At 36.3% G+C, this 26,276-nt stretch overlaps 1 protein-coding gene across 1 annotated transcript in view; it reads right to left on the minus strand.

Moving 5' to 3' along the window:
• SLC7A9 (solute carrier family 7 member 9) overlaps positions 1-26,276 on the minus strand; it is a 369,032-nt gene that overhangs the window by 227,448 nt on the left and 115,308 nt on the right. Inside the window, exons 3-5 of the mRNA XM_044081885.1 lie at positions 13,699-13,941; positions 7,753-7,878; positions 3,587-3,686 (exon numbers count right to left, since the gene is read on the minus strand). Of these exons, the coding sequence (XP_043937820.1) occupies positions 3,587-3,686; positions 7,753-7,878; positions 13,699-13,941 (469 nt within the window). The remainder of the gene's footprint in view (positions 1-3,586; positions 3,687-7,752; positions 7,879-13,698; positions 13,942-26,276) is intronic.

The following is a 26,276-nucleotide window of genomic DNA, read 5'->3' on the forward strand; positions in this document are numbered from 1 at the left end:
AATGAGAAATGGAGTCCCTTTCTGTTTAATGGCTCATGTTTTGTTTGACAAACATGTTTACTTCCTTCTTAATCTGTTCTTCATCAAAAAATTACTTTGAGCCTCCAGGAAAAAAAAAAATCTGAAGACAGTTGGCTACAGCAGCTACTCATCTCTCACCTTTTCCTGATTGTGTAATACATTTGGTTCTCCTCTGCTTGTTGTAGAGTGAATAATCATTTTCCAAACTCTACTGTCTCCAATTTTTAATACTTTGTCATTCTGCCACAGTTTTGTCAGGATCCACTTTTAATGCTGGCGTAATGTAATCTTTACTAATGTAGGTCTTGGCTGCTTTTTCATGGCCAGGTTTGGAGCATACACATGATGTGCCCTTTCAATTAACAAATCCTGCTGTGTAATATCAGTCTAGTTGCTTAATTGCACTTTCATAAAATTAATACAGTCTGTTATTTACAGTTTCTCTGGTACTACAGAAAACTCAGGTTTTTCTTGCATGCTCTGTCCTCTAACTCTACCATTCTTTGAAACAGCTGTTCTTAAGCAGTCTAATACTTAACTTCTGTCCTCTAACTCTACCATTCTTTGAAACAACTCTTCTTAAACAGTCTCATACTTAGCCAGCCTTTTCTTAATTTTGATGTCTGATTTTTGCCATTTTTATCAGTTAATCTGAATATTTGTTTAAACCTTCCTCCTTTTTTCCCCTGACTTTTGCTGTTTGAGTTGACATACTTGATTTATTTATTTATTTTATTTATTTATTTTACATTTGTTGTCTGACTGAGCTAAGTAGCCCCTTTTCAGTGGAGGTCTTGAGAGAAAAGCTCCACATGTTCTACAGATTATAATTTACAAAATAAGTAAACAAACAACAACTGGTTTACAGAAAATAATCAAAGCAACATATACATAAAAACAAGGATTCACTACAGTAAACTAATCATTGTCTGTCAGATTTAGAATCCTACATAATTCAGAAGGACTAAATAGTTTTGTCACCAGATGTAAAATCTTACATTATGCTGATAAGAATTATGTAATGCGCTCAGTATAGAGAAGTTAGAGAAAGTTACATAGGTTGGGAGAAGATAGTGGTGTGCAGTTATGGTTGATAATCTGTTTAAGGGGGGTGGGTACAGAGGCAGGTCCATTGGCTTAACATGTATATTTTAGTGGCTAGCTTGAATTGACTAAGTTACATGAGTGACCTGATCTCTAGTAGGAGTTTGTTCTATGCCTTGGAAGGATTATAGCTATAGAGAATACATCTTTTCTTAGTTTTAAGTTTGTGGATTTGTAACAGATCTAGGTTAGAGCTCCAGAGGCATCTAGTAGGTGAATAGTGGGAGAGGACAGCTATGACAGTAAGAAGGCTGATAAAGGATGGAGTGGGATTCATTTCACTAATATGGCACTGTTGTACATATGGCTGGCTGAGAAAGTGTAAAATAACTACAGTGCAATTAGAGTTGTTTTTATTCACAGGAAAACCATATAGTTGCTTGGGCTCCTTCAATGTTTTGTTTATTGTAATCAACCTTGAGCATGTTTGATTTATTTTTTCCTTTGCATTACTGGAAATCATGTTTGTACCAAAGCTGGAGCTTGAACTGCTTTTTACTGAACAGCCACAGGATTCCCAGACAGCATTTTCTCTTCATCTTTTCTAGTTTATTTTCTTTCAGACTAAGTTCTTGTTTTGCTGGTATCAAGGCAGTGTACTTAATAGCCATAAATGAATTTAATAAAACTGGAAGAGTTACTGGCCCTTATCTCAGAGTTTCTTTTTTTTTTCACATTGGTAGAGCTGAAATTAAACTGTTGATCAGTGTGCAGCTATCTTGGAAGTCCATTGTTTGTTTGTGTCTTTTGGCTTTTCCTGGTTAGGGGCCGCCACAGCGGAACTCCGGTCCGCTAATGATTGGCAGTTGATTTTTACGTACCGGCTTGCCAGGCCTGACGCACAACATTCAATGAAGGTACGCCCATTCACGCATGTCTCCACGCAGAAGACGCTCTAGCTGAGAATCGAACCGGACAGCATCTTACTGCGAGGTGACAACGCTACCGCAGCACCACCACCGCGGGTCCATTATATTTTATTTTTAATCAATATCAGAACTATATTTAAATGATTTATAGTAATAAAGACTGTGTCTGGTTGTCTAGTTACATCTGTTGCTGCTGAATAGCTCTTTTGCTTTATTCTGCAAAGTGTGGCACATAGTTTTATAGCACTATAATAACTCATATAAAGCAATTAATTTAATTGCATTGGTCATGAATCAGTGCAAAATGGGGCCCAAGCAACTATAGGGTTTTCCTTTGAATAAAAACAACTCTAAGTGCACTGCGGTTATTTTACAGTTTTTTCAGCCAGCCATATATGGGACAGTGCCATATTAGTGAAATAAATCCCATATAGAGCAAAGCTTCTGCTGAAAATAAAGGGGCTAAATCAAGTGACAAATGTAATGCTTGAAGTGGGAAACTTAGAGGCAATGTGCCACCATAGAAACAATATCTGATCTGCCCAAAATTTAGACTTATGCTACAGAATGAACTGGTCAGTCACTTGGGATAGGTAACATTAATTAGAATGTAGAGGACAGACACAGTGGAAATATAGTTTTATTTTTTTTATTATTTTATTTTACATTTGTTAACCGGGCTAGTCTGGCTGGATACATGTCCATTTTCAGCAGAGGCCCGAGGAGAAAAGCTCCACTATCAGACTAATACACTACAGTTTATGAAGTCACTAATAATACTAACTATACAAATAAAACTAATATAGTATAATACGGCAAAATACAAATGCAAATACATTTTTCATGTACAAATCTGACTAGATGAAAATCAAAATTCAGTCAGGGGCTGAGGAGAAAAGCTTCAGTATCAAAAAAACAATTTAAAGTTAAAAAATATCACTAGTAGCTAGTCATGACTACAAATAGGTATTGGCTGAAAGCATAAAAGTGGTTAATATATAGTGTTAAACATGCAGGTTAGTAGTGTAACAGATATTAAAAGGTTAGAGATAGGGAAAAGGCAGAAATGACGTAAAGAGAAAGGAAAAATAAAGTACAGTTTCTGTTAGGTACAGGAATTATGGACTTAGTGAGGCTAAGGAGCAGCCATTTGGAAAAGGAGAGGGGGAAAAAAAAGAGATAGAAAATGTAAAAGGTAGCAGGATTATAGGAGGTCAGCTAAAAGAAGCAAGAGACAGAAAAACAGAGTGGTCAGAGGGGGAGTCAAACAGAACTATGAACAGAAGAGTGAAGGTATAAAAATGGACAAAGAGATGTATTCAGGCTTATATTACAGAGCAGCAATTTATAACTAAGGATGTAATAGTAACTGGGAGATCGTGCCCTACTAAGCACTTCTGCAGCTAGCTAACCTTTCTGGGAAATAAAGCAGAATTTCTTAAATTATAAATTAGAATGTAACCCTTATGATGCCATATTTTGTCAGCTTCTATTTTCTAAGTAAAGACAAGCAGCTGAAAAAGTACAGTATAGTACAATAAGATGCAGTATATTAACATATATCTGTTAAATTTAAATAAAAAAAGTCTTACCATCCATCATACGCCCAAAGGCCACCATAAAATGCTACTCCAATGGAACCAAAAGAAAGCTTAGCTCCTTCGAAAGTATTTGTTAAATTTTGTGTGTTTCCTGCAACAAAATACACATCATACTCGGTAAGAAGTTTTAAATTCAGAATTGTTCCATCTACTTCTATACTGCAGAAAAATGTTTAGAAAGTAAAATTAGTAATTTGTCTATTTTCATTGAAGGGGAAAATGTTCAGTTGAAAGTATGCTGCAACACACACACACACACACAGTCTTATTAAAATACTGCTTTGATTTAATTGTGAAAGCTTATGATTTGTTATGTATTTGTTAATATAAAGGCACTCCTACATGTTGGCATGGGAATGTTGACATCTCCTTTTGAAAGACAGAAAGATCAGTTAGCTAAATCTGATATCAGCAATTGTTTTTTCCAGTTGGCTTATTTTCTAAGAGTGGTTTAGTAACTGGCAATCTTTTGTGTTCCAGATGAATTTTGGTTGGTGGCAGTAAATCTGTAATGCAGGAGAGGGTTGCAGCACTAGAGGGTATTACTACCATTTTTGAAAATGTGACGAGAGAGACAGAATGTGTGTGTGTGTGTGTGTGTGTGTGTGTGTGTGTGTGTGTGTGTGTGTGTGTGTGTGTGTAGGTACATGCAATAGTCAAATTACAGTTACTGTGGATAACCTAGCACTGTCAGACATTAATTTAATACAGAAAATTGGAAGGATTTGAGAAGCCAGAGCCTATAACAGTTCAGTGGTTGTACAGTGTGAAACCTATTTGCGTATTGTTGATGAGGGCCCATAGCCCAAGGCAACAATGGGAATATTGCTACATATTCTTAAGGCCAAATGTCACTTATTAATTTACATGACTTATTCATATATGCATGTTTATATCCTGGTGTTTGCCATGTCTATTGGAGGCAGTGCAGTGGTTGGTGGGCCATATCCCCAGTCACTCACAATGTGATTATTAAGGTTACATTTGCCATGATATGAGTGATAAAACTCAAACAAAAGACCACATTGTGACTACTTAAATTGAGTATAATAATGGTAATGAAAGGTAAGAAATCCCCCCTCCGTCATGGCTCAGAGGTGGCAGAAAGGCTTAAATGGCACCAGATTAAACATGTACCTAGATTAAGAATAAATAGGCCTACACCATAGATGGGATTCTAAAAGTCGATAAACCACTGCAAGCTACTCATGTCAACTATCCTGTCAATCAGTTATTGTAGCATAATGCACATTAACTGTACACAGCTTACATAATTCTGTCTACAAGCTGCTACTGCTGGAAGCTTTCTTCCCTTCACTGTTTTAAGGTTGCTAGGACAGCAGATACAGAAATGACTTAAAGAAAGCATATATGAATCATTAGTAAGCTGGAGAGAAAAACATTGAGGACAAATAAATATATTATCCATGGTAAGCTAAAACTAGATCACAATTCCTTCTCCATCATAATAAGGTTCCAAAAAGACTTTTTTTATCAATCCCATCATATTAACACAGATCAGTTTTATGTCTCTTGACAACTGAAATGTTGACCATGCAAACCTTGGTACCAATGGTTAAGCCATAGGAATATATAGTACATACTGTGCCACAGTTTGAACCTAACTGACCAGTCTCGGGTTGGGAGTTCACAACCAGCAAACTCTGTAGCATGATCACTTCTTCAGTTACTATATAAATTCTTGCGTCCAGAAGAACAGAGTAACTTTAGCAATTAGATTCCATAGTCTCAGCAGTCTGAAATATATGTCTGTGGACTGTGTCCCATACCTGGTTTCAGCATACCCGGCCACAATCCTTTAATTGTTTTGCAGTGTGGAAGTAGGGATGTTTAAAGGGTAGCTGCTAATTAATGCCACCTGGAGCATCTCACCCAAGCATGAGGAAAAGCTGTCTGAAGACCCACCACTGGCACAGTTTTCCATCTTTTACTAGGTTTTAGAGCAGGCATTCAGGTAGGTGGGTCCATTCTGCCCTAACCAGTTTAGTCCTCCCAGCCCCCAAGAAAGGGATAGGCATCACTGGCGGAGCCATTTCCCTTCTAGATTGCATCTTGCAGCTTTGCTTCACCCATTGCAAGATAACCACACCCAAAATAAACCTCTTGAAGGAGTGAAGGAAATGATTAACATTCAAGAAAAGGAAGGACCCTACAGCGAAGTGTCCGTGCTCGACAGTAGTGCTTTTTATCTTAATTCACAAACATAGTTTCAGTGAGATGTCTGAAGTTAACATTCTTGTAAATCTTTCTATACCCACACATTGGAATCTACATATAATAGCATAATTTTTACTTTGCTTCCTATTACCAGTTGTCCACATTCAGGGTACTAGTGTCTATTTAAATTTCCAATGTCATGTTCCTGAAAAGGTGTTTCTGTTTCCTTAATATAAAATATTGACTCATTTTGTGACACTTCAATACCTGCATATCACATTTGGGCAATATATTTAATGTACAGTGTAACATTGACCCCCATTGGAAGGACAGACCATTGTCCTCTTTCCTTTTTACATAAAGTAAAGAACACTGCCCATTATCATCTTCACTTGCTGGATCTACAACATCACTATATGTCACTGAATTGTAGTCACACCATTCCCTTCCATTATGACATGCAGAGGTGGAGTAGCTTCATTATTCAATGATGATGCGCTCTATGATTGTCAGGTTTTTCAAAGGAACTAGAGGTCACTGGAGTAGAGAAATCATCTTTTCTTTAAGGGGAAGTGACTTCAGAATTGGCTATAATATTTAAGCAGAGTAGTGGACATATCCTCTTTATAGGGGCATGGGTGCTTTGGTCACTACAGAAAACACGTGTTCTGTGTTTTCAGTGAATGTGGAGTTGGACAGTCAGTTTTGATCAGAAAATGTTATTCTGTTACCCTACACCCATTTAGAAAAGCTGAGCTCATGAGCTGCCATTATCACTGTGAAACATTGTTCCAAAAATTTATTTCAGAGTCTGCGTTTCTTATCAGGACTTAAAAAATTTTAATCATTTTTATTCATTAACTAAGCTTAAAGCCTGAATATGTTGAAAAGTTAAGAGGCATACCGCCAGTGTTATGAGCATGTGTGTGTGTGTGTGTGTGTGCGCGCGTGTGTGTGTGTGTGTGTGTGCGCGCGCGTGCACACTCATGCACATGTGTCTATATATTTGTGTGGGTCTTTGCACTCATACCATGGTGGACTGATGTCTCGCCTTGGACTGATTTCAAGTAATGATAACGAATTAATGATATGAATGGATGTTAGGCTGTACATTCTCAAAAATAAAGAAACAGAAAAAGTACCCAATTTTTCTTCTGTTTCTGCACTGTCCCACATAAAATCTTGACAGAAAAAAGCAGCGTGGGGATGCACGTCCCATACAAATGCTCAGTGCATTAGTAAAGAAGGAAAAATGAAGAGGAACACTTTAGCGCCCTTATACAAAGACATCATTTAAAAAAGGTAAGCAATTTCTTTCTTAAATAATGTCATTCTTTAATAGCAGTAATCCACTGCTGAGTGTGGGTATATCAGGATTTACCCATGGTTGGTTTTATTTAATCACTTGGGCTTTGCCCTCGTGATCGAGCCATGCCATCTGTGGGTAAATCCTGATATACCCATGCCCAGTCATAGATTATTGCTTAAATATGCCACTTAAATTCTAGGACTTTTCATTGCACAAAATAATTTTTAAAAATTCTTCTTTTGGCATGCATGGAATATATCTAACTATGCCCCTGAAATAAAGTAAGAGTTTAGAGCCGTTGTGATTTGTAGTAAGTAAAACATTATTTTCACTGATCTGAAGTAGATGTCTTTAATCTCGGTTTTGAAAACTGTTACTTTATTTAAAAAAAAAAGCTGCTTGTGTTCTTATGTAATATCTTGTCAAATGTAAGACTGTACTGTCTATGTTTTTAGTAAAAATGTCAGAAAACAGTTTCTAAAGATGTAAAAATTGACAAGATGTGAAAGGCACTAAAATCTTCAACTAAATGTTGTGTGTTTATGCCAAATGTGCTTAAATAGTACACTACTTAAAATTACAATGAAAATAGTATAAGCTGAAAATACTTTAACTACTGAACAACAGAAACATAAATGATTTACACAAGAATGATATTAAAATAGCCTACCTTGTGCCATGAGAACAATTCCTGCTACAACGATGACAAAAATTATGATTAGCTTGGCAGCTGTAAGGAAATTCTGCATAAAAGATGCCATCTTCACACTGAAAGCATTCACTCCAGTAATGATAACTGTAAAAGAAAAAATATATATTTACTGATATACAAGTATAACTGCATTATCTCTGTACAATATTTAAACAGCCACTAACCAAACAAGAAATATAATCTGTGTTACATGGTAGCGTGATCCATTTTTATTGCCTAGGATATAATCAACTACAGGAGCAACATGTAAAGCTCTATTATTCATACGTCAGAATAATAACATTTGAATAATATAACAATAGTAACAGACCAACTTAATGCTCAGATTCAGAGAGAGGCAGACCGGTTCCACAGAATTTGTGGACTATCCTATGACACTTTTTACCAAGGTTCAATTAATGGAGGTGGCAAATGAGAAACTGGCTGAGACAAAAAGGGCTGAGTGTTCCTTGGCCATTTTCCTACCTCAGAGGGGAGGAAGTTGGTTTGTTTGCTATTGAAGAATCGTGTGGTGGAGATCAAAAATGTAATCCTTAGCACACAACATTTTGGCTGATCCTGAATGAAGGCAACATGTTATAACATAGCACTGACAGTGCAGAAGCACAAATGGGATTGTGTCTGTGTACATTTCATGCACAATGACAAAAAATGAGAGCATGCAAAAAAGCAAAATAAAGAAACAAATCCTTATCAACCATAAATGATGGTCATCTGTTACTTGAATGTCAGCTTCCACTGATCCAGTGATAAGTTTGGTTCATGAAAAGGCTAATCTTCCTTGTAAATGAGGGCACATCATGGGGAATTGTGGGGTGTAATGCTGGATAGGACAGGAAAAAAAAATCATTCAGTACAGCACAACGAAAGCTTGGGGGTCAGTTTGTTGTGAGAAAAAAAATCATATGTAGCTTCTTTATATTGTTTGAGATAAATAATATGTAATTTTCCCGAAAAGTAGTATGCTTGACCAAACCTTTGGTATAGACGTGAAAGAAACATGTGACCTTCATCATTAAAGTAAAAGTAATGATGCTGTATTTGAATTTTTATTAATATATAATCAGTAGATGAGTGCAACATAGGTGGCTTCTCACTGCATTCTAAATGCGTGTTTGTTAAGCAGCCTTTCTGTATGCTGCCTATATAAAATGATTACAAGTGCTACATTATTCTGAGTAGCTGTATGTTGGCACTTTGGGAACTAATAAAAGAATGTGGACTTTAAAACTAAGAACTGAGAGTACCAATTATACTTAAAATTGTGAGATTAACATGAATAACATAGACTATATTGAATCTGCAAGTAGAGTGCAAACTGAAGTGATATTTTAAATTTGGTCAATAACCATTAAGTATGAAACTAAAACATGAAAAATCTGTAAATATTTGTGTTATTCAACTCACTGTGTGTATTATTTTTGCATAGATGGAGTTAACTGTTAAGGTTCATGGACTATAAATAGCTCAAATAAGCCTAAAATATTAGTTAGCCATACTTCCCATGTGTATTATTTAAGCAGTAAAGCAACACAGGGTATCTGTTACCTTATAATAACATTACTTATAAGACAAGTTAAAGACTGAAGTGAGACAGTTTCCACAGCTTCAGGACTAATAGGGATCCATTTAGTTCATCAGAAACTGAATTAATCATGATGCATAATAACAGACTTTTTAGTTTCAGACTTCATACCCTTCAGAAGATTCGTGCAAATGCAAAACCTGTTATTCTATCAAATTTTGAAGTTTGTATAAGCAATATTTAAAAACTGTCCCTTTGTTTGGATCTTTGCTCTCCCCCCATTATTTATGACTTTGTCCAGACTTCTTCTTGTAAGAGGTTGAGAGGTATGGAAACCTAACAAGATTCAGACCCTTTGCTCCACTACGCTGCATCCACAGAGGTTGTTTATAATATGTTTGTAAGTGTATGAGGTGAATCCCCTACATTTAGGAGGGGTGAAGGGTGATGTCCCCCTAAAAACATGATTTTTGCTGTACTCATCTCATTGATGCCCACTTTGAAAAGACGATTTATAATGAGGTCATTCTGAATGTGACTGATATTGTTTCACCTACTACATTATTAGACAGTAATATGCAGACATGGCATATCTTATTGCTAATACTTATTTACAAAATTAATATAATATTATGTTCTCAGCCTGAACAAAATGATGTTATTGAACAGAATCATTACAGTATCTATGACTGAATTGTCAGATGGGCCCCTTAAATTTCACTGACATTCTATAACGAATGACATTTTTTTAAAAAATGGGTGCTTGCAAAAACTGTGCAGATTGCTAAGAAAACTGATGCAAATAAGCCATTAAATATCAGATTTGTTTTTTAGATTATGGCAAAATCAGACATTCAGTAGTTCAGTATTCTAAAACAATATTGTCATTTCAGGAAATAGTTTAAAGAACAGTTTGATTCTTCATCTAGCCTTTGGTTTAGTGTGGTTCTAGATTTTTTCAGCTTGAAAATTGGAGACTGTGTATTTGCAGATATTCTTTCCCCTTAAACATAAACCAGTACAGCAGCAAAAATCACACTAGGTTGCAGATGTTCTTTCCCATTAAACATAAACCATTATAGCAACAAAAATCACACTAGGTGATTAGTAAAACACAAGTTCCAAACAATGAAGTCACCCCAACGCCCGGACATCCACTGAAGTACACTTTATTAAATAAAAAAAACAGAACACTTACCGCTTTCACATACTTACATTTAAACATCATCAGAGTCAAATTCACATTTCCATTAGTTCCCTTATATAGCATTGTCCAATTGAATGACATGGTTAATTAAAGTGTCAATCCCCTTCTTAAAGGAATAGCATCAGGCTGCATATATTAAATATCGTTAAAAATACTTAAATAATGTAAAACCAATAAAAAACTTGTTAAAGTACATCACCTATGTAGTATATCAAATTTGCATCAACCTTAATTTCAGTAAGCTAGTAGCAGAGCAACTGTCATTTCCCCCTTGGGATACTGTGGCATTAAGTCTCATCTGCTACATAGCCTCCCTGAATTCCAGTAATGTTTTAAAATCACCCCCCCCTCATTATACATCACTCTATCTACAATAAAAAATAAAATCTTTTTAAAACAATCACACACATCACAGTGGCAAATAAGTGCATTAGTGGTCTTTTTGTTCTTAATATTCCTCAAATGTTCTGCCATCCTGTCGCATAACCTTTGTGTAGTTTTCCCTACATAAAATGCAGGACAACTCCCACATGGGGCAATGTATACCACCATTTTAGTATTACAAGTAGTTCACCAAAGACACTGTATGGTCCTGCTGTAACATTGAATAGTCATGTATGGACCTTCGTGTATGTATCTACAATATTTACACGTTACATTTACTCATTAACGAATTATATGGGTTTATAACATGCCTTGTTCTTCTCGAAAATTTCCTTTAAATTATTACCTCTACTATAGGTCACTACAGGATATTAGCAAAGTTTCTTTTTCAACTCACTTGTTATAGTTAAGTCCCAACAGTTCATAATAATCCCCTTCAGTACTGTCATCTCTTGGTTAAAAGGCAATACCAATACTTTATTTTGTGTTGTTGCAGTGGTTGGATTTTGTTTGGCACCTGTACTCATTAATTAAATAGGTGTATATAAATCCCTTCATTTTTTCATATCTCATTTCTAATTTTAATCAATAAACCTGATGGGTATCCCCTCTTAAGGAACAAACCAATTAAATTTCACATCTCCATTTCAAATGTATAACCATCACTAACCAACCTAGAGAGGCGAACCATTTGTCCTTTTATAACCCCTCTCTTCTGGTGGGCTGGGTGGTAGCTATCCAAGTGTAACAACACGTTAGAAAAAGTTTTCTTTCTAAAAATATTAGAGAACAATTCCTTAGTTTGCAAATGTTTGTAAAGCAGGATGTCCAAAAAACTCTATTTCCTGGATCCCCACTTTATATGTAAATTCCAAGAAATTGGTGGTGTTATTTAAATAAGAAATAAATTCAGCAATTCTTTTCTCAGTACCCTGGCACAGGATTAAAATGTCATCCAGGAAATGTACCCACAGAATAATGTCATTCTTGAAAGGGGAATCAAAAACAAACCTCTTTTCCCATTCGGATAATACTAAATTAGTGTAAATGGGGGCACATTTTGCCCCATAGCTACTTCTGACTGCTGCTTAAAATATTCCCCTTCAAAATACAAAAAAAATTGTTGTTCAGTACTGTTTCCATCATCTCAATTAAAAGATTTTTTTTTTACATTATGTATGCCTTCCACATTTAACAGATTTTCACTGAAAATAACAGTAAATAAATGGACAACGTCAGTAGTAACAAAAATACAATCATAATCTTTGGGTGTATCCCTAAGTAATTCTAGGCAGTGCCAAGAATCTTTCAGAATGTGTGCTTTGCTAATTAATGCCTTCTTACAATAAACATGAACCTTTGGCTGCTTGTGTGGATGTTTATTGCAAGAAGCAGCTAGTAGTATTAGCTGAATGAGAAAAGAGGTTTTTTTTTTTCTTTATTCGTGGTGCCCTTACTTTTGGGATAACTTCAAGCTGGTTGGCCGATATGTTTACTCTTGTTTGAAGGCTCCTTATCTTCCTGAAATACCCTAACTTTGTTTTATTGTATTGTGGTGGTTTGGGCATGGTATGGGGCATGCTGGAATTTCTGTGTATTTTTCCTGTAGCTCTGATATGGGAGATTGTGGCACTGTCATTCAGCTCATTTTACTACTGTTGGTTCCCATTTTCAAACCTTTTGGCACACATCTTTGTCTGCCTACTAGCACGTCAAGCCGTCACATCCCCATCAGGGAATCCTAGTCAGGACTACTCTCTGGATACATTCCCATACCAGACAGTCGACACTCTATTGGCCATCCCTCCTCTAACTTAGAACACCATTGGCCAGTTTTTTCCTCATTCCTTAGTGGCTCCCTTCTAGCCCACTCCAATACCATCCGCATGGTAATAATTATTAAAACAGAGGCATCTCCCCCTCACCTAGTTTTAAGACCGCACAAAGTAGCTCTCACTTTCTGGCATATTAATAGCTGACACTATGGATTAAGATCAATATAATAAATTATTTTATTTTACTGTCATGATGGCTATTTTGATTTTAAAGTATTTTGTCCATAATTACAATTACATGCCACACAACATAATTCAGCATGGCTACTCCCGACACAAAAAAACATTTCTTGAGCGGCCCTCCTATTGGCCTTCTCCTCTCAGTCCACCATTTGTTGCCCCCTCTTCCAGTATATATTCTTTCAATAATAAGTTTACTTTCCCACCGTTTCCACGAAACATAACACTCTCCACCAACCCACCCTCTCATCCCTCCATCCCCTCCTTCCTTATCTTCCCAGCCACGAATGACTAACCAATCAGTTTGCAAATACAAAAGTTTTAACCAATGAAATTATAGCCTGTTCATGCATATATTAAAGAGTGTCTATAAAACCTCCTACATGTACCTCTATTCCCTAAAGAACAGCACTTATCTACCTGGAATTTCGAATAAAGTATGGTCTTTTACTAACAACTTTTTGTGGTCAGACTGAACTTTGTACATTTTGAGAAACCTAGGACCAGCATTTTCACTGTATTTAATTTTATCTTTAAGTTTTAAAAGAATGCCCACTTCTGTTATTGATTAACAGGCCAGTACATGGTAATTACACTATCATTAGGATAGAAATGTAGGTGAAATCTGATTACATTGTTGACTCTATTTATTTTGGTCTTTCATCTTGATTAACATGTTTACAGGTTAATGACTACTCTTTCTGTTAAGTTGTTGTACAAATCCAATTTGCAGTGAAGCTATAACAAATAATTAAAAATGGAACTTAACTTACTGATAGCAGCTGCAGCGAGGAACTTCTTAACCACGGAAGGTGGATCACAAGCAGTGTAGAAAGGGGCTGCTGCATATTCTGCAAAGCTGAGACAAACAATGGCAAAGGCAGATGGCTTTAAAACAACCACAGATCCCCAAGAATACAGGAATGGAGGAATTGGTCCAAAAGCTTCAAACAGGTATGCATACTCGGCTCCTGATTTTGTAATCATCGTTCCAAGTTCAGCATAGCAAAGTGCACCTATACAAAAATAAAAGATGTAAGTCATACTGCAGTTAGTCAATAGTGCTGTTTCCAATTTTTCATTTGCATTGTTTAAATATTCATTTGATTACAGGGTCAGTATTGAATAACTCAGGTTCTGTTTTCAAAGACAGATGCATATTTATTTATAAAACAACCACATGATTCAAAAAAAAAAAAACTAGATGACTCAAGGCCTGAGAAATTATACCTTAAAATGTCATTTAGTGTATTATGGTTGTACAGGTATATCTTAAATTCTGATTTAAGATCTAGATGTTTAATAGTATCTAAGGAAGACTGGCTTTACATTTTAGCATGTTAGACAGTTGTAATAATAAATGAAGATCAGCTTTATGCTTTTGTTGGTCCAAACTTATTGTATCCAAAGTCTCACTCGTACCTAAAATCTCTATAAGCAAAGAAAATGGAATTAAATTTCTTTAAACCCAGAAATGAAGCATGAAAGCACTTGCTTACTGTTGGTTTTGTCAAAATAAAGGCTTCCTATTGTATGTTGTCTATTTCCACGCTCATATTTGAAATTAAATCTTACCCGACTAGGAGTATTAAATTAAACAATGCATTCTCCAGCACTAGAAACTAAACAGCTAATATGAGCTGTATAAATTTATCTTTTAAAATAAGTCTTGCAAATATTTTAATTGATTTCCATATTTCAAAAAGATGATGAAAATATGGCTAAGCAAAATAAGATGGGGAAGGTTAGGGATTGTATATAGTGGACCTTAGAGAGTTTACTCAGTCATATGTGTGCTCAGATACACCTATAATTTCATACATATGTGCACACATACAAAATAAATGCACACACACGTGCATTCACACGCACACACACAGACACACACACACACACACACACACACACACACACACACACACACACACACACACACACACACACATACGTGCAATGTAGGTAGTTGTTGATCCTGGTAAAAGAAGGAGTAAAATGGCAAAAGTGTCAATGATTCCTTCCTTCCTAGAAACTACTGATTGCTGGAGATCCTGCAAACTGATTCCCAGGTGTCAGCTTTGGATTACTGGTACTTTCTTTTTTTTTTTTGCTTCTGGTGACAGAGGAAGCAGAGGTGCATTGATTGGCCATTTCTGATTGAGAAGACTATGTGTGACTTCTGGGACAAGAGATTCCAAGAGAGTCTACAACCTGCTTCTCAGGAACTAGTCTGAGATTAGTACTATTGGTTTGCTCATGGTTAAACCAGGAGCAAAGAGGCATTGATTCCCAGATGCAAGCAGCTACAGTGACACCAGTACATACAGGCCAGCACATAAATCACTACTGTTTCTTATTGATGGCAGCCTTTACTTAATTGTTCCAGTATGACCAGTACTGCTGCTGTCATCTTGAATGCATGGCTTGCTCATACCACTTCTCTTGCTAGTCTGCTAGTACTAGGAGTTTTGAGACTGTGCAGCAACTGTCTCATGTTTACTGGCAACTCTTTACTTCTGGACCACTGTCATTTCGTGGGAAAGAGATGTGAACACTTAGTTTAGAGGCTTGTGTCTTGACTACATATGATGTAAGTAAAGGCAGTAAAACACCCTGTCAGTATATGTTCATGTGGTTAAAAAAATTCTACATAGTCAGCTTTGTTTCTGTAGAAGGATACAGAAGGCTTGACTATGGCCCTATGGCCCAGATGGTCCAAGTTTAATAGTGGCTCAGGGTTTTGCTGGAGCTGGCATAGAGAGGATGGGCATGACTATCATGGGGAAAGGATGTGGATTGTGAACAATGCCAGAATCTTTTGGAAGAGGGGTGGTAATACAGAGGATGGCTGAGTGGTGGGCATTCCACTGCCAAGCTGCAAATGTGTTGCCCTCATCACAGGTACATAGAAACTTCCATGGTGAGGCAGGTCAGTTGCACCTGCCCAGAGGAGAGGTTAGAGCCTACTAAAATACACTTTTATTCCCAGGATGATGATGAGGGCCCTCACCACTGCTGAGGCTACTGGTATGATGGACTACCTGACCAGCTTGTATCCTCATTCGGGAATATTCTGTGAGGGGAGGCTTGATGTTCAGCAAGTGCAGGGACAAAAAGCATCCAGATAAAGAATCCCTGCGTAAATCTATGCCTATGCCGCCACATAGCAAAAACCAGCTATTCAGGGACTCACCTTTATCTATATCCAACCTCCTCCTATAACTACATCTGTTATAAATCATCAAAACTGCAAGCCTGCTTCTCTGGCATATCATAAGCCTTGTAAGAATCACAAGGTCCCTGTTACTGATGATTCAGATATTAGGCACACCAGCACTGCACTCACAAAACTGGACAAGAAGAGGACTTCAGTAAACTGACTTGCTCTGGTGCTGGAATTACAGACATTACAAAAGCCCTCAGAATAGATGCTTTGCTATCTTAAATATGAGTGCTACCTTGTGGTTGCCCCCACTCTGGAGGAGACGGTGAGAAACTACTAAGTTTTCCTCTCATATCCTCAAGGAAGGAACCTCACTGGTGCTAAGTAGCATTCTGTTGTCACTAAGAATAATGCCTAAACTCAAAGATAAAAGAAATGGTTTCAATAGTTGAGTAGTTAACTGGGGTCATTCAAGGAGTATTCAGCATGTGTCTGTCTGGGATGTAGTGGTTGGCAGATCATTATGCTTTGCCAGGGATGGGCTGCACCTTTCATCTCATGACCTACTTATTGGCTTAAGCCTTTGCTGCCCCCATAGTTCCCCTTTTTAGGCAGGTTTCCAGCTCATGCATATACCCACTTAGCAAATTTGAGGGACAATATCAAGGTAGCTGTGTCCAGTGCTAGAAGCTTGAATAGTAAAATATTTGAGCCTGAACCTTTTCTCTACCTGGAAGACATACATATTTGTGTAGTTACAGGAACTTGTTTTTACTGCAAACATAGCATTCCCTCCTTGCCAGAGTTCAGAACCTACCACGAGTTCATGTTTACAAGGGGTGTATCCATATTTGTGAGGTAACTTATTGTTGCATGACAAGTTATGCATGATGCCATATTAGAACTTGTAGATGCCCAAATAATTGTCAATAAAATTCTCTAAAACATTTCACTACGATAACCGCACATAGTATAGCAGAATGATTAGAACTCACCACTGTTAAAACTGAGAAATTACTTAAAAAGCTAATAAAGCTTATCAGTTTGGTTCATATTCAATTACTGGCCAATAATTACACTGCTTGAGTGCCATCAAAGAAGAAATTTGGACAAAATAAGAGAAAAATCAATCAGAAAATGAGAGGAAAAGCTTTGTCTGGGAAGGCTCTTGGAGCTATTTATTAAAAAGAAGTTCGAGTTTCAGCTTTAGTACAAGATATTTCTTCTAGAGGAGAAATAAATCAAATAACTTCAGAAGGATAAAGAAAGTCAAATGCCAAAAGGCTGAAAAATAGAAACTTGAAGTAACTATTCATACAAGCTGATGAAACTGCAGAAATTCAATGGTGAAATGAGGAAAAAACAAGGCTGAACATGAGAATTCTCAAGAATTGTTTTAAAAAATAGAGTTAGAAGGCAGAATACACAGGGAACACCTGAAATATTTTGATACACCAGAAAAACCTGAAGAAATAGACTGCATTAATTTTATGAAAGTGCAAATAAGTAACTGGTGTTCCAATGCTTTATTTGTTAATTCAGAAGCCACATCATTTGTATGTTCCAAATCTGGCTATTAGTAGGCAACAAAGACCTATATTGATAAAGATGCAATCTTACCAACAAAAAGAGCTGAATAAAATTATTAAAAATTTTGGATATCAGCGTGTTTGCAGAAAATGATTATTTGCTTCACACCAAGCAGAAGAGAAGCAAGTTTATCGCTGCAATCAGTGGATGTTGATATGTAGGTATCAGATTCAAGTTGATGGACTCAACTGTCTTAGAATTGTTTTCCTAGAGAGCAAAGACATTTTGTATACAAAACATGCTAATAAGGGGGGAAAAAAGTGACTCAGAAAGCTGAAGGGAACTCTGCCTCCCAGCTGTCTGACTATAACAAAGCCCATAGACAGATGTTACCAGTGAAACCTTTTCTATTGTTACAAAAGGAAAATGTTTGTGTAACAGAAAAAGGCCAAAGAACTGACCAGAAAAATCCAGAGTACCTTGACTTGAACCTGAATCCAATGTTGGGAAGTTGACATGATAATGTATTTATTTATTTATAGTGGTTTTTATTAAATCATTAAGTCTGAGAAAATGTGATGTATTTGAATAGAGATGTATAGAAGCAGGTACATATAAGATAAGCTTGCCACACATTAGTGTGTGCATGTAAGTTCTAAGTTGGATACATATATTCAAATTAACTACTATGTATAATATCTGGGAGTAATAGCTTTTTATCAGAATGGCTGCTTTGTTAGTATTAGCATAGAATGTAAATGATCTTATGGCTGCAGACATAATGCAAAGAGGGCTGAATTATATTAACTCATTCAATTCAGTGGTGCTTTGAAATAGTACTATTAACTCCCAATGACTGCATCCTGAGCTTTTAATTTTTGGTCCATTTAGGCCCTCTTGGTACTGGCCCAGCCCTCAGTACTTCATGCCCATGCCTCCTAGCCTCCTGAACTATTCTGGTGTTCATTTGGGCCAGACATGTATCATAATGGCATTCTGGGGGCTTGGCCATCTCTACTTCTTTCCAGTTTATTTTCTTTCTGTGTGCCCTACCTACTTTCCCTTTCCCTGCACCCATGTTCTTCCACTATATCCAAGGGCAACTTCCCTGTATGCACCACTCATTCCCTTAGGCAGCATCATCGATGAGCTTCCTTCCTCCCTCCCATGAAGGGTGCACCCATCCCTACCTGAGCCATTAATCAAATCCAATTCAGCTGGACCATAGTGCATGCTTTATACCTCTATGCCACCAGAGCAGCTGTACATCCTGAGCTTTTTGACAAAATCAAGCTATAGCCTCACATTTCAAATAAATGTTCATATCTCTGGAGCCATATGGGTTACTAAAACTGTAAATCACAAACTATTTACCAAAACAAATCTACACAATGGTAGTATTCATTGCATTCTATGTCTTAAAATGGATATTATAGTAATTACCAATGAAGTTGGTGTGGCATATTGAAGATTTACCCATGGTTGGTGTGGTTTAATCACGAAGGTGAAGCCCGAGTGATTAAATAAAGCCAACTGTGGGTAAATCTTCAATATACCACAACCACAGAGTCAGTTATTGCTATTATACAATGACATTATTTAAGAAAAAAAATAATTACGTTTCTTAAATAATATCTTTGTATAACAGCGCATTACTGTTATTCCACAGCTGGTGGTATATTGCTGCCTTGTTTTGATGTACTGTGCATGCGTATGGGACTTGTGCTCCAATGCTTAAGCAGTACATCAGGGCTGCGAAGAGGTAGCGATGGAGAAAGGAAGATCTCCGTTACTTCTTCTTCTTTGTTATAATCAATAAAAAAATGAAAAAAAAGAAGAACGCGGGAGACTTTTTATGTTAGGGAGAGTCGGGACAGATAAAATAAAAGGAAAATGAGGTAAGTTTTTTAAGTTTTATAGAACATACCTGATTATCCTTTTATTTTTGTCTGTGCCATCTCCCAAACCTAAAATGTCTTTCGTTTTCATTTTGTATTAAAAAAAAGTAAAAAAAAAAAAAATATGAGATATACTGACGGGAAAAAGTCCGGGCGACCAGACCTTTTCCCGTTGGTATATACCCAGATGTATAATGGGCATGCTGGTTGGGCTGGCCAATCAGCGTGCTTGTTTTTGAATGCTAATGGATAGTCATTGTATAACATGTAATAATAAAAACTGTAAATATTAATTTTGTAATATTTTGTAAACATCTTACATCTCAGTAACAATTCAGATTGTACACATTCTGTCAGCAGCATATTGTTCATTCATCTTTGAGCTTTCATATAAGGCTAAGCAGTTGCTGAGATATTTAAAAAAATATAAAAATTATTTCAATATAAAGAAACAGTATATGAATAACAATTAATATCTCTTAAGCAGCACTAGACAGAGGTCAAGTATCACTGCAGTTGTGTTGCCCATCACATAAACTTTTAGATGAAGTCTTTCAAAAGTGTGTACATAGCATGATTTTGAAAATATTAATGCAAATATAAACAGACTAGGGTGGTGAGACCTAGTGGCATCACTGCAGAAACATCTGGAGGAGCCACTATGCTGTAATGAGTTAAGAGGTGTAGGTTACACATAGCAATGTTACATAAGATGCATTTGGATATAAATGAACATGTGAATTTAACAATGAAAGGATTTCAGGATGGGCAAGCAGCTCAGTATCCAGTGCAAAGGAAAAGGGGAGGGGGAAGAGTACTGATTACAAAAGGAAAATAAAGACAATAATGTTAATTTTTTTATTGGCAGGGTCAAAAATTTACATTGGCATATATTTTTATTCCACCTAAAACTACCAAGAATTTTGAGAGAATAATAAACTTTCAGCAAGGAATATCATTTATGGGTGGGGACTGGAACCTGACTTGTAATACTTAGGCTATATCAGGACCTAGAAGGGAGATATAACCAAAACAGGGTGGATTTCGGAAGAAATATATGGGAATATTTGGTATGTATGATATGAATACAGTAGCAGGAACTCGACAGAATTTACATATTATTCCTCAAGATATAGTAACTAGGCTAGATTGAATACAAATAATATTTTACAGCACCGTGTGTATTTCATTGAAGGCTTTGAGACCCATACAATAACCATACCAGACTGTAGACCAATAAAAAGTAAAAGTGAGATACTGGTGCCTTCCTACTTATCTGTTAAAAATAGAAGAATTTAAGAAATAGGCAATGGATATGATTTGAGAATTATTAGGGAAGACAGAAAATACTTCAAAAGGGATAGTTGGCAAGTGGAATGAAATAAAATGCAGTTTAAAAGCATAGTAGAAAAAGGCAGAAGGAGGTGTGGGAGAGAAATAATAGGGATTATTTAGAAGGGCTGACAAACATTAAAGTTTTGCTGAAGAGTGGAATCTCTGAAAACAACATGAGCAGCTGCAAAGTAGTAAAGGGAAAATAAGGCAGTTTTTGAATAATATGCATGGATTTAGAAAGTCTGCTGTTAAGCAACTATTGATTGATGACTCTAGAGTGTAAAACTTTTAGCACAACAACGTAGGCAACAGAAAGTAGAAAGAACTGTAGCCAGACATAAGGAGCCTATGACACAAAAATAATGAGACCATATAGAGGTATTAGTAGATATCCTGCAAGTTTTATAAACATTTGTATAAAGCAGAAAAGTGAGGAAATCAAGAAAAGGCACAAATGGTATATTTGTGAAAGGTTTGATTATGTCAAAGTTAGAGGAAAATGAGACTCAATAATTATTAGCTAAGATAGGAAGAATTGACATAAAATGGTGATGCAGCATCATGCAGCAGGGAAGTCTCAAGGAACCCATAGTATTTCTGAAAAAATGTGGAAGTCTGGAGGAAGGAAAGTGATTAAGATATGCAAAGCTTTATTTAATAGTATTTTATATTAGATGACTGCAAGCTGGGCACTGTCTTAAATGTGAACATCCTCCAAGAGGGCCTTACCCAAACTAATGACTGGTGCCAGAAGCATGGCCTCAAACCGAATGCCAAGAAATGCATCATTATCCCCTTTGGGGAAAATGCCATCCCCACTAATTATCACATTAATAACAATGTACTAAACATGCAATCTCTCATGAGGGACTTGGGCACCCAGGTTGATAGCAACCTGACTTTTGACCACCACGTCATCTCCATTGTACTGAAGGCTTTCTACATGGCCCACCTCATAAATAAGGGTATTTCATCCAGGAACAAGGAGGCCATAACATCCCTGTACTCCTCCCTTATCAGACACATTATTGAGTACAATGCCTCCTTCAACATGTACCTTGCTAAGCACATGCAGCAGTTGGTGAGACCACAGAGATTCCTGACCAGAAAAATCCAGGGTCTCAAATACCTATCCTATACAGATAGGCTAAAAGCCCTGTCCTTCTACTCAGTCTCATACAGACTGCTCAGTGGTGACCTGTGTCTGGCATACAAGGCCATATCAGATGAAGTTGCTGCATATCTGTAAGACAAACTCCACTTGTGCAACCCACATACAAGTCCTTAACCTGCAACATTAATAGAACTTGTTGGCCGGATAGATTTGTATCCCAAAGACTCCCCCTCTGTGGAGTAGACTCCCTTTCCATGTCAAGCAGAGTACTTCTCTAGTCCTCTTTAAGAGGAGCCTGGATGACTGGATGGGAAACAGAAAATACACCGCTGGGATCCCACCTGTGTTGCTGCTGGACAGGGGAAACAAGTGCTGACTTTGAGGGAATATGGGTGAAATTCTTGGCTAGGCTTATAAGGACCTCCAGACCAGTAGCTTAGTATCATCCTATGAACCTATGAACCTATAAAGAGGAGAATGTACCAGCATCTTGGAAGAAAGCTGTGGTGGCTGTATTACCCAAAGAGGGTAAAGAGCCTTCAGAGCTGCTTCATATAGAATAATTTCAATTTTAAAACATGATTATAAAGTCTTTGTTATACCAAATAAGAGAATGGCAAAGACATTACCAGAGTTGCTATATATGGATCACTGTGAATTTATGGAGGGCAGGGAGACATTTTAAAACATTAATAGAACACTGAAGATAGGGATGCAAAGTTTAAGAAAGTCCTACAATTTGGTGGAACTCAATGCTGAAAAAGCATTCATTAGAGTCAGCTAGGATATTATTTGTAGGGCAATGGTAGCATTTGCATTTCCTGATATAATAACAGGGCTAAAAGCTGGGAAGGGTTAGTTAGAGGTAAGAATTAAGGTGGGATGGTTCTTCTCTGACAGGCTGTGTTGGAACAAAAGAATCAGGAAAGGATGTCCTCTTTTCCCACTGTTATTTTCTTTATATTTAGAGTCATTAGAAAATAAGGGCTTCACAAGTTCTATGATATAATCATTATGGTACTCAAGAAAAGTGATCTTTATTTTCAGATGATTTTATTTTCTGCTTGATAATTCCAGAAAAGGACATTGTGGTTTTGTAGAACATTTTGAAATAGTTTCAAGCCTTTTCGGGATATAAAATAAAATGAAGGTAAAACAAAAGTTGTAGCAGTAAACTATGTGGACATGATAAGATGTAGTATTTAGGTACATGGATTAAAAAGGATTCATGATTATGGATAGGGATAAGATTGTGGATGACAACAAAGAGTTAAGAAATCTGACTGTGTGGCACAGACTTAAAGCCCTTATTGTAACTCAGGCAACCTGGATTCAATTAGTAGCATGGGTGCTTGCAGGACCACACAAGGAGGAAAGATAGGAGAGAGAGGCTGATGCCAGCTTGCCTATCAGGGTGATGATGCTGCCTAGGCTTGCTGTAATAGCAGCACTAAGAGCCAGGCAAGCAATGTGCTGCAAGTGGTAGCAAGTGGTTTACTACTTGGGTCAAGAGGTTGCACATGAGTGGAAGTACATATGCATCTCCTGTAGGTAACAGTTGCAGAGCTCACATGGCTGCCATGGTTTTGGAGGGGGATTAAGGCATACTGCCTGGATGAGTATGATTTTGCACCTGCATCCTTGATCTCCTTGTAGGTCCCATATGTGGCTCAGGTTGAGCCCAGGAAGGTTAAGGGGCATCTGGTATATTCAGTGAAGAAAGCCACATTGAAGGAATGTATTTAGGAGGAGATAAGGGCAAGAGTTAAGTAAGATAAGCTGATTCTTCCTATACAGCAAGGTCATTTAGGTTTACCTTTTATGAATGGGTACCATGGAGCTATGCAGTTATGGCTCATGTACTTAACTCAAGCAGAAGAAAAAGGATGATGGTAAAACAAGGGGAGAAGAGTTCAAGACATAAAGATAGAACACAATTTTGGATTTAAGTTTTTTATGAAAATAACAACAACCATACAGAGTACTGTATTCATAAAGTTTTAGAAAGCTTTTTTTAAGAACTAAGTCAGTCTGGGAATGGAGAAAGGAGATTTTATCATTTGATATTTCTACAAGTAGGTGTATTTAAATAGGCAAGAGGGGACTGACATTTACTGGAGGCAATTAGTAAAATAACTAATGTCTGGGAGCAAATAATTTGTAAGGGAAAAGTAATAGAGTGAGATTAGGCTAAACAGAAGTTTAGACTACTGGTTAGAGACTGCCTTTCCTATCACAGAGTGACATCAAAGTATAGGCAAAGAGAAAGGGATGACAAGTGCTAAGTAAAAGACCTGCTCTGGAAGAGTTTTTAGTTGACTCTAGAAAAGAAAATGCTTAAAAAAGGATAGTTAGTAGGGCATATAAAAAATTCCATGATAAGTATAAAAATCAATCAGGAGAAGATAGAAAAGACTGAGAAAAGGGTACCTACAATTTACAAAAGAACAATAGAAAGAAACATGTAAAGATACCAAATATGCAACAAAATCCAGAAGGTTTAGAATTTTTGCATGGAACTGTTTGCATAGATATTTGTATATCTAAAGTAGAGCTCAGAGAATTTTTCATGGGTAGTTTGCAAATGCTGGAGGCATGATGGAGAAGAAAGAGATAATTGGGAACATGTTTTTTGGGAATATTACATGTTTGCAGAGTTTGAAAATTTTGACAGAATTGCTGAGGAAACAAATGGTTGTAATTAATAGATTCAGGATCTGAATTGCCTACAGATAATAAGGTCTCACTAAGTTTAATGTTATTGTCTGCCAAAAATATAGTACTAGGAAATGGAAATCAAAATCTGTTCCCAATATAAATGAAGCTCTGGATACCATAAAGGACATAAAAGAACTGGAGGTGGGATCTTTAGAAAGGGGAAGGAACAAATTTCATAGAAACATAAGGAATTTGTGCAAACAAAATATACAGAATAATATTTAGGAGGAGGAGGAGGAGTGGAATTTAACAGAAGGTAGGAACTGGGCAACTTATATAAAGTTGGAGTGAATGAAAATTGTTAAGAAAACAATATATCTATACCAAATGATGATAAGAATGGAAACTATTGCAGTTTTTTTTCTATCGATGTATGTAAGCCCGTGTTACACTTTAAAATGGGTAACCATTTGAAATCTCAGGACCTGCTAAATCAAGTACCACAAAATAGAGACTGAATTGCCAAAAAAGCAGACTTATACTATTAGAGAGCTATTTCTTGGAATATTCCCTTTTCTCTGAGGTATGGTGATCTTGGAGTTAGTGTGTGCGTGTGCGTGTGTGTGTGTGTGTGTGTGTGTGTGTGTGTGTGTGTGTGTATATATATATATATATATATATATGTGTGTGTGTGTGTGTGTGCGTATATATATATATATATATATATATATATATATATATATATGTGTGTGTGTGTGTGTGTGTGTGTGTGTGTGTGTGTATATATATATATATATATATATATATATATATATATATATATATATATATATATATATATATATATATATATATGTATATATAATTTGGGGGTGTGAGGTAAAACTTGCCCCTGCAAAAAAGAAGTTTAAAGTAGAAGAGTTTGAGATTCGCTCTTCTGCAGTTTCAATCTTATTTTTACATGATGGCACTCAGCATTCAACATTTTGAGTGACAACATTTTCAATAAGGAGCCTTTAAAATGTGATGATTAAATAAAGATGTTTTTAAAAAATTAAAACTACTTACCTTATATGCAGTGTCAATGGTACAACAGGTAGCACACTTACTTTTGGTGCCATTTCCTTCATTGTTTTGTGGCTCACTTTATCAAATGCTTTAGCTATGTCAAATGGTATCAGTTTTACCTCTTTATTTTCTTTCTGTATCATATCTACTACTTTCATTATATAACATTTCTTTCACCTGTCTTCCTTTTATAAAATAGATACCTTTTTCTACAACCTCTTCTAACACTTTCTTCATTCTCTTTTGTAGAATTTTTATATTTTATAGTCAGTAATTCATAGTTTTATGGGCCTGCATTTTTATAGATTTTCCTTTATTGCTTTTCCATTATGCCTTCCTTTATCCACTCATTTAATATTTGTTTTAAAAATTCTCTATTGCCTTTATCATTTGCTTATAACACTCATAAGTTATACCCTTAATCCTGGTGCTGATTCATTTTTAGCTTCTTTTATCACCTTCTCTATTTCTTCTATTGTTATATCACTTCCTACTTTTTTAGATATATATATTTTTTAATTTTCATTCTTCTTGCCCATCTAATTCTTCTTTTTCATACCTTTTCTCTATAGAATTTTCTACCATCTG

This window comes from Protopterus annectens, chromosome 8.part1, assembly GCF_019279795.1.
Source record: "Protopterus annectens isolate FY-2018-M chromosome 8.part1, PAN1.0, whole genome shotgun sequence".
Taxonomy (NCBI): domain Eukaryota; kingdom Metazoa; phylum Chordata; order Ceratodontiformes; family Protopteridae; genus Protopterus; species Protopterus annectens.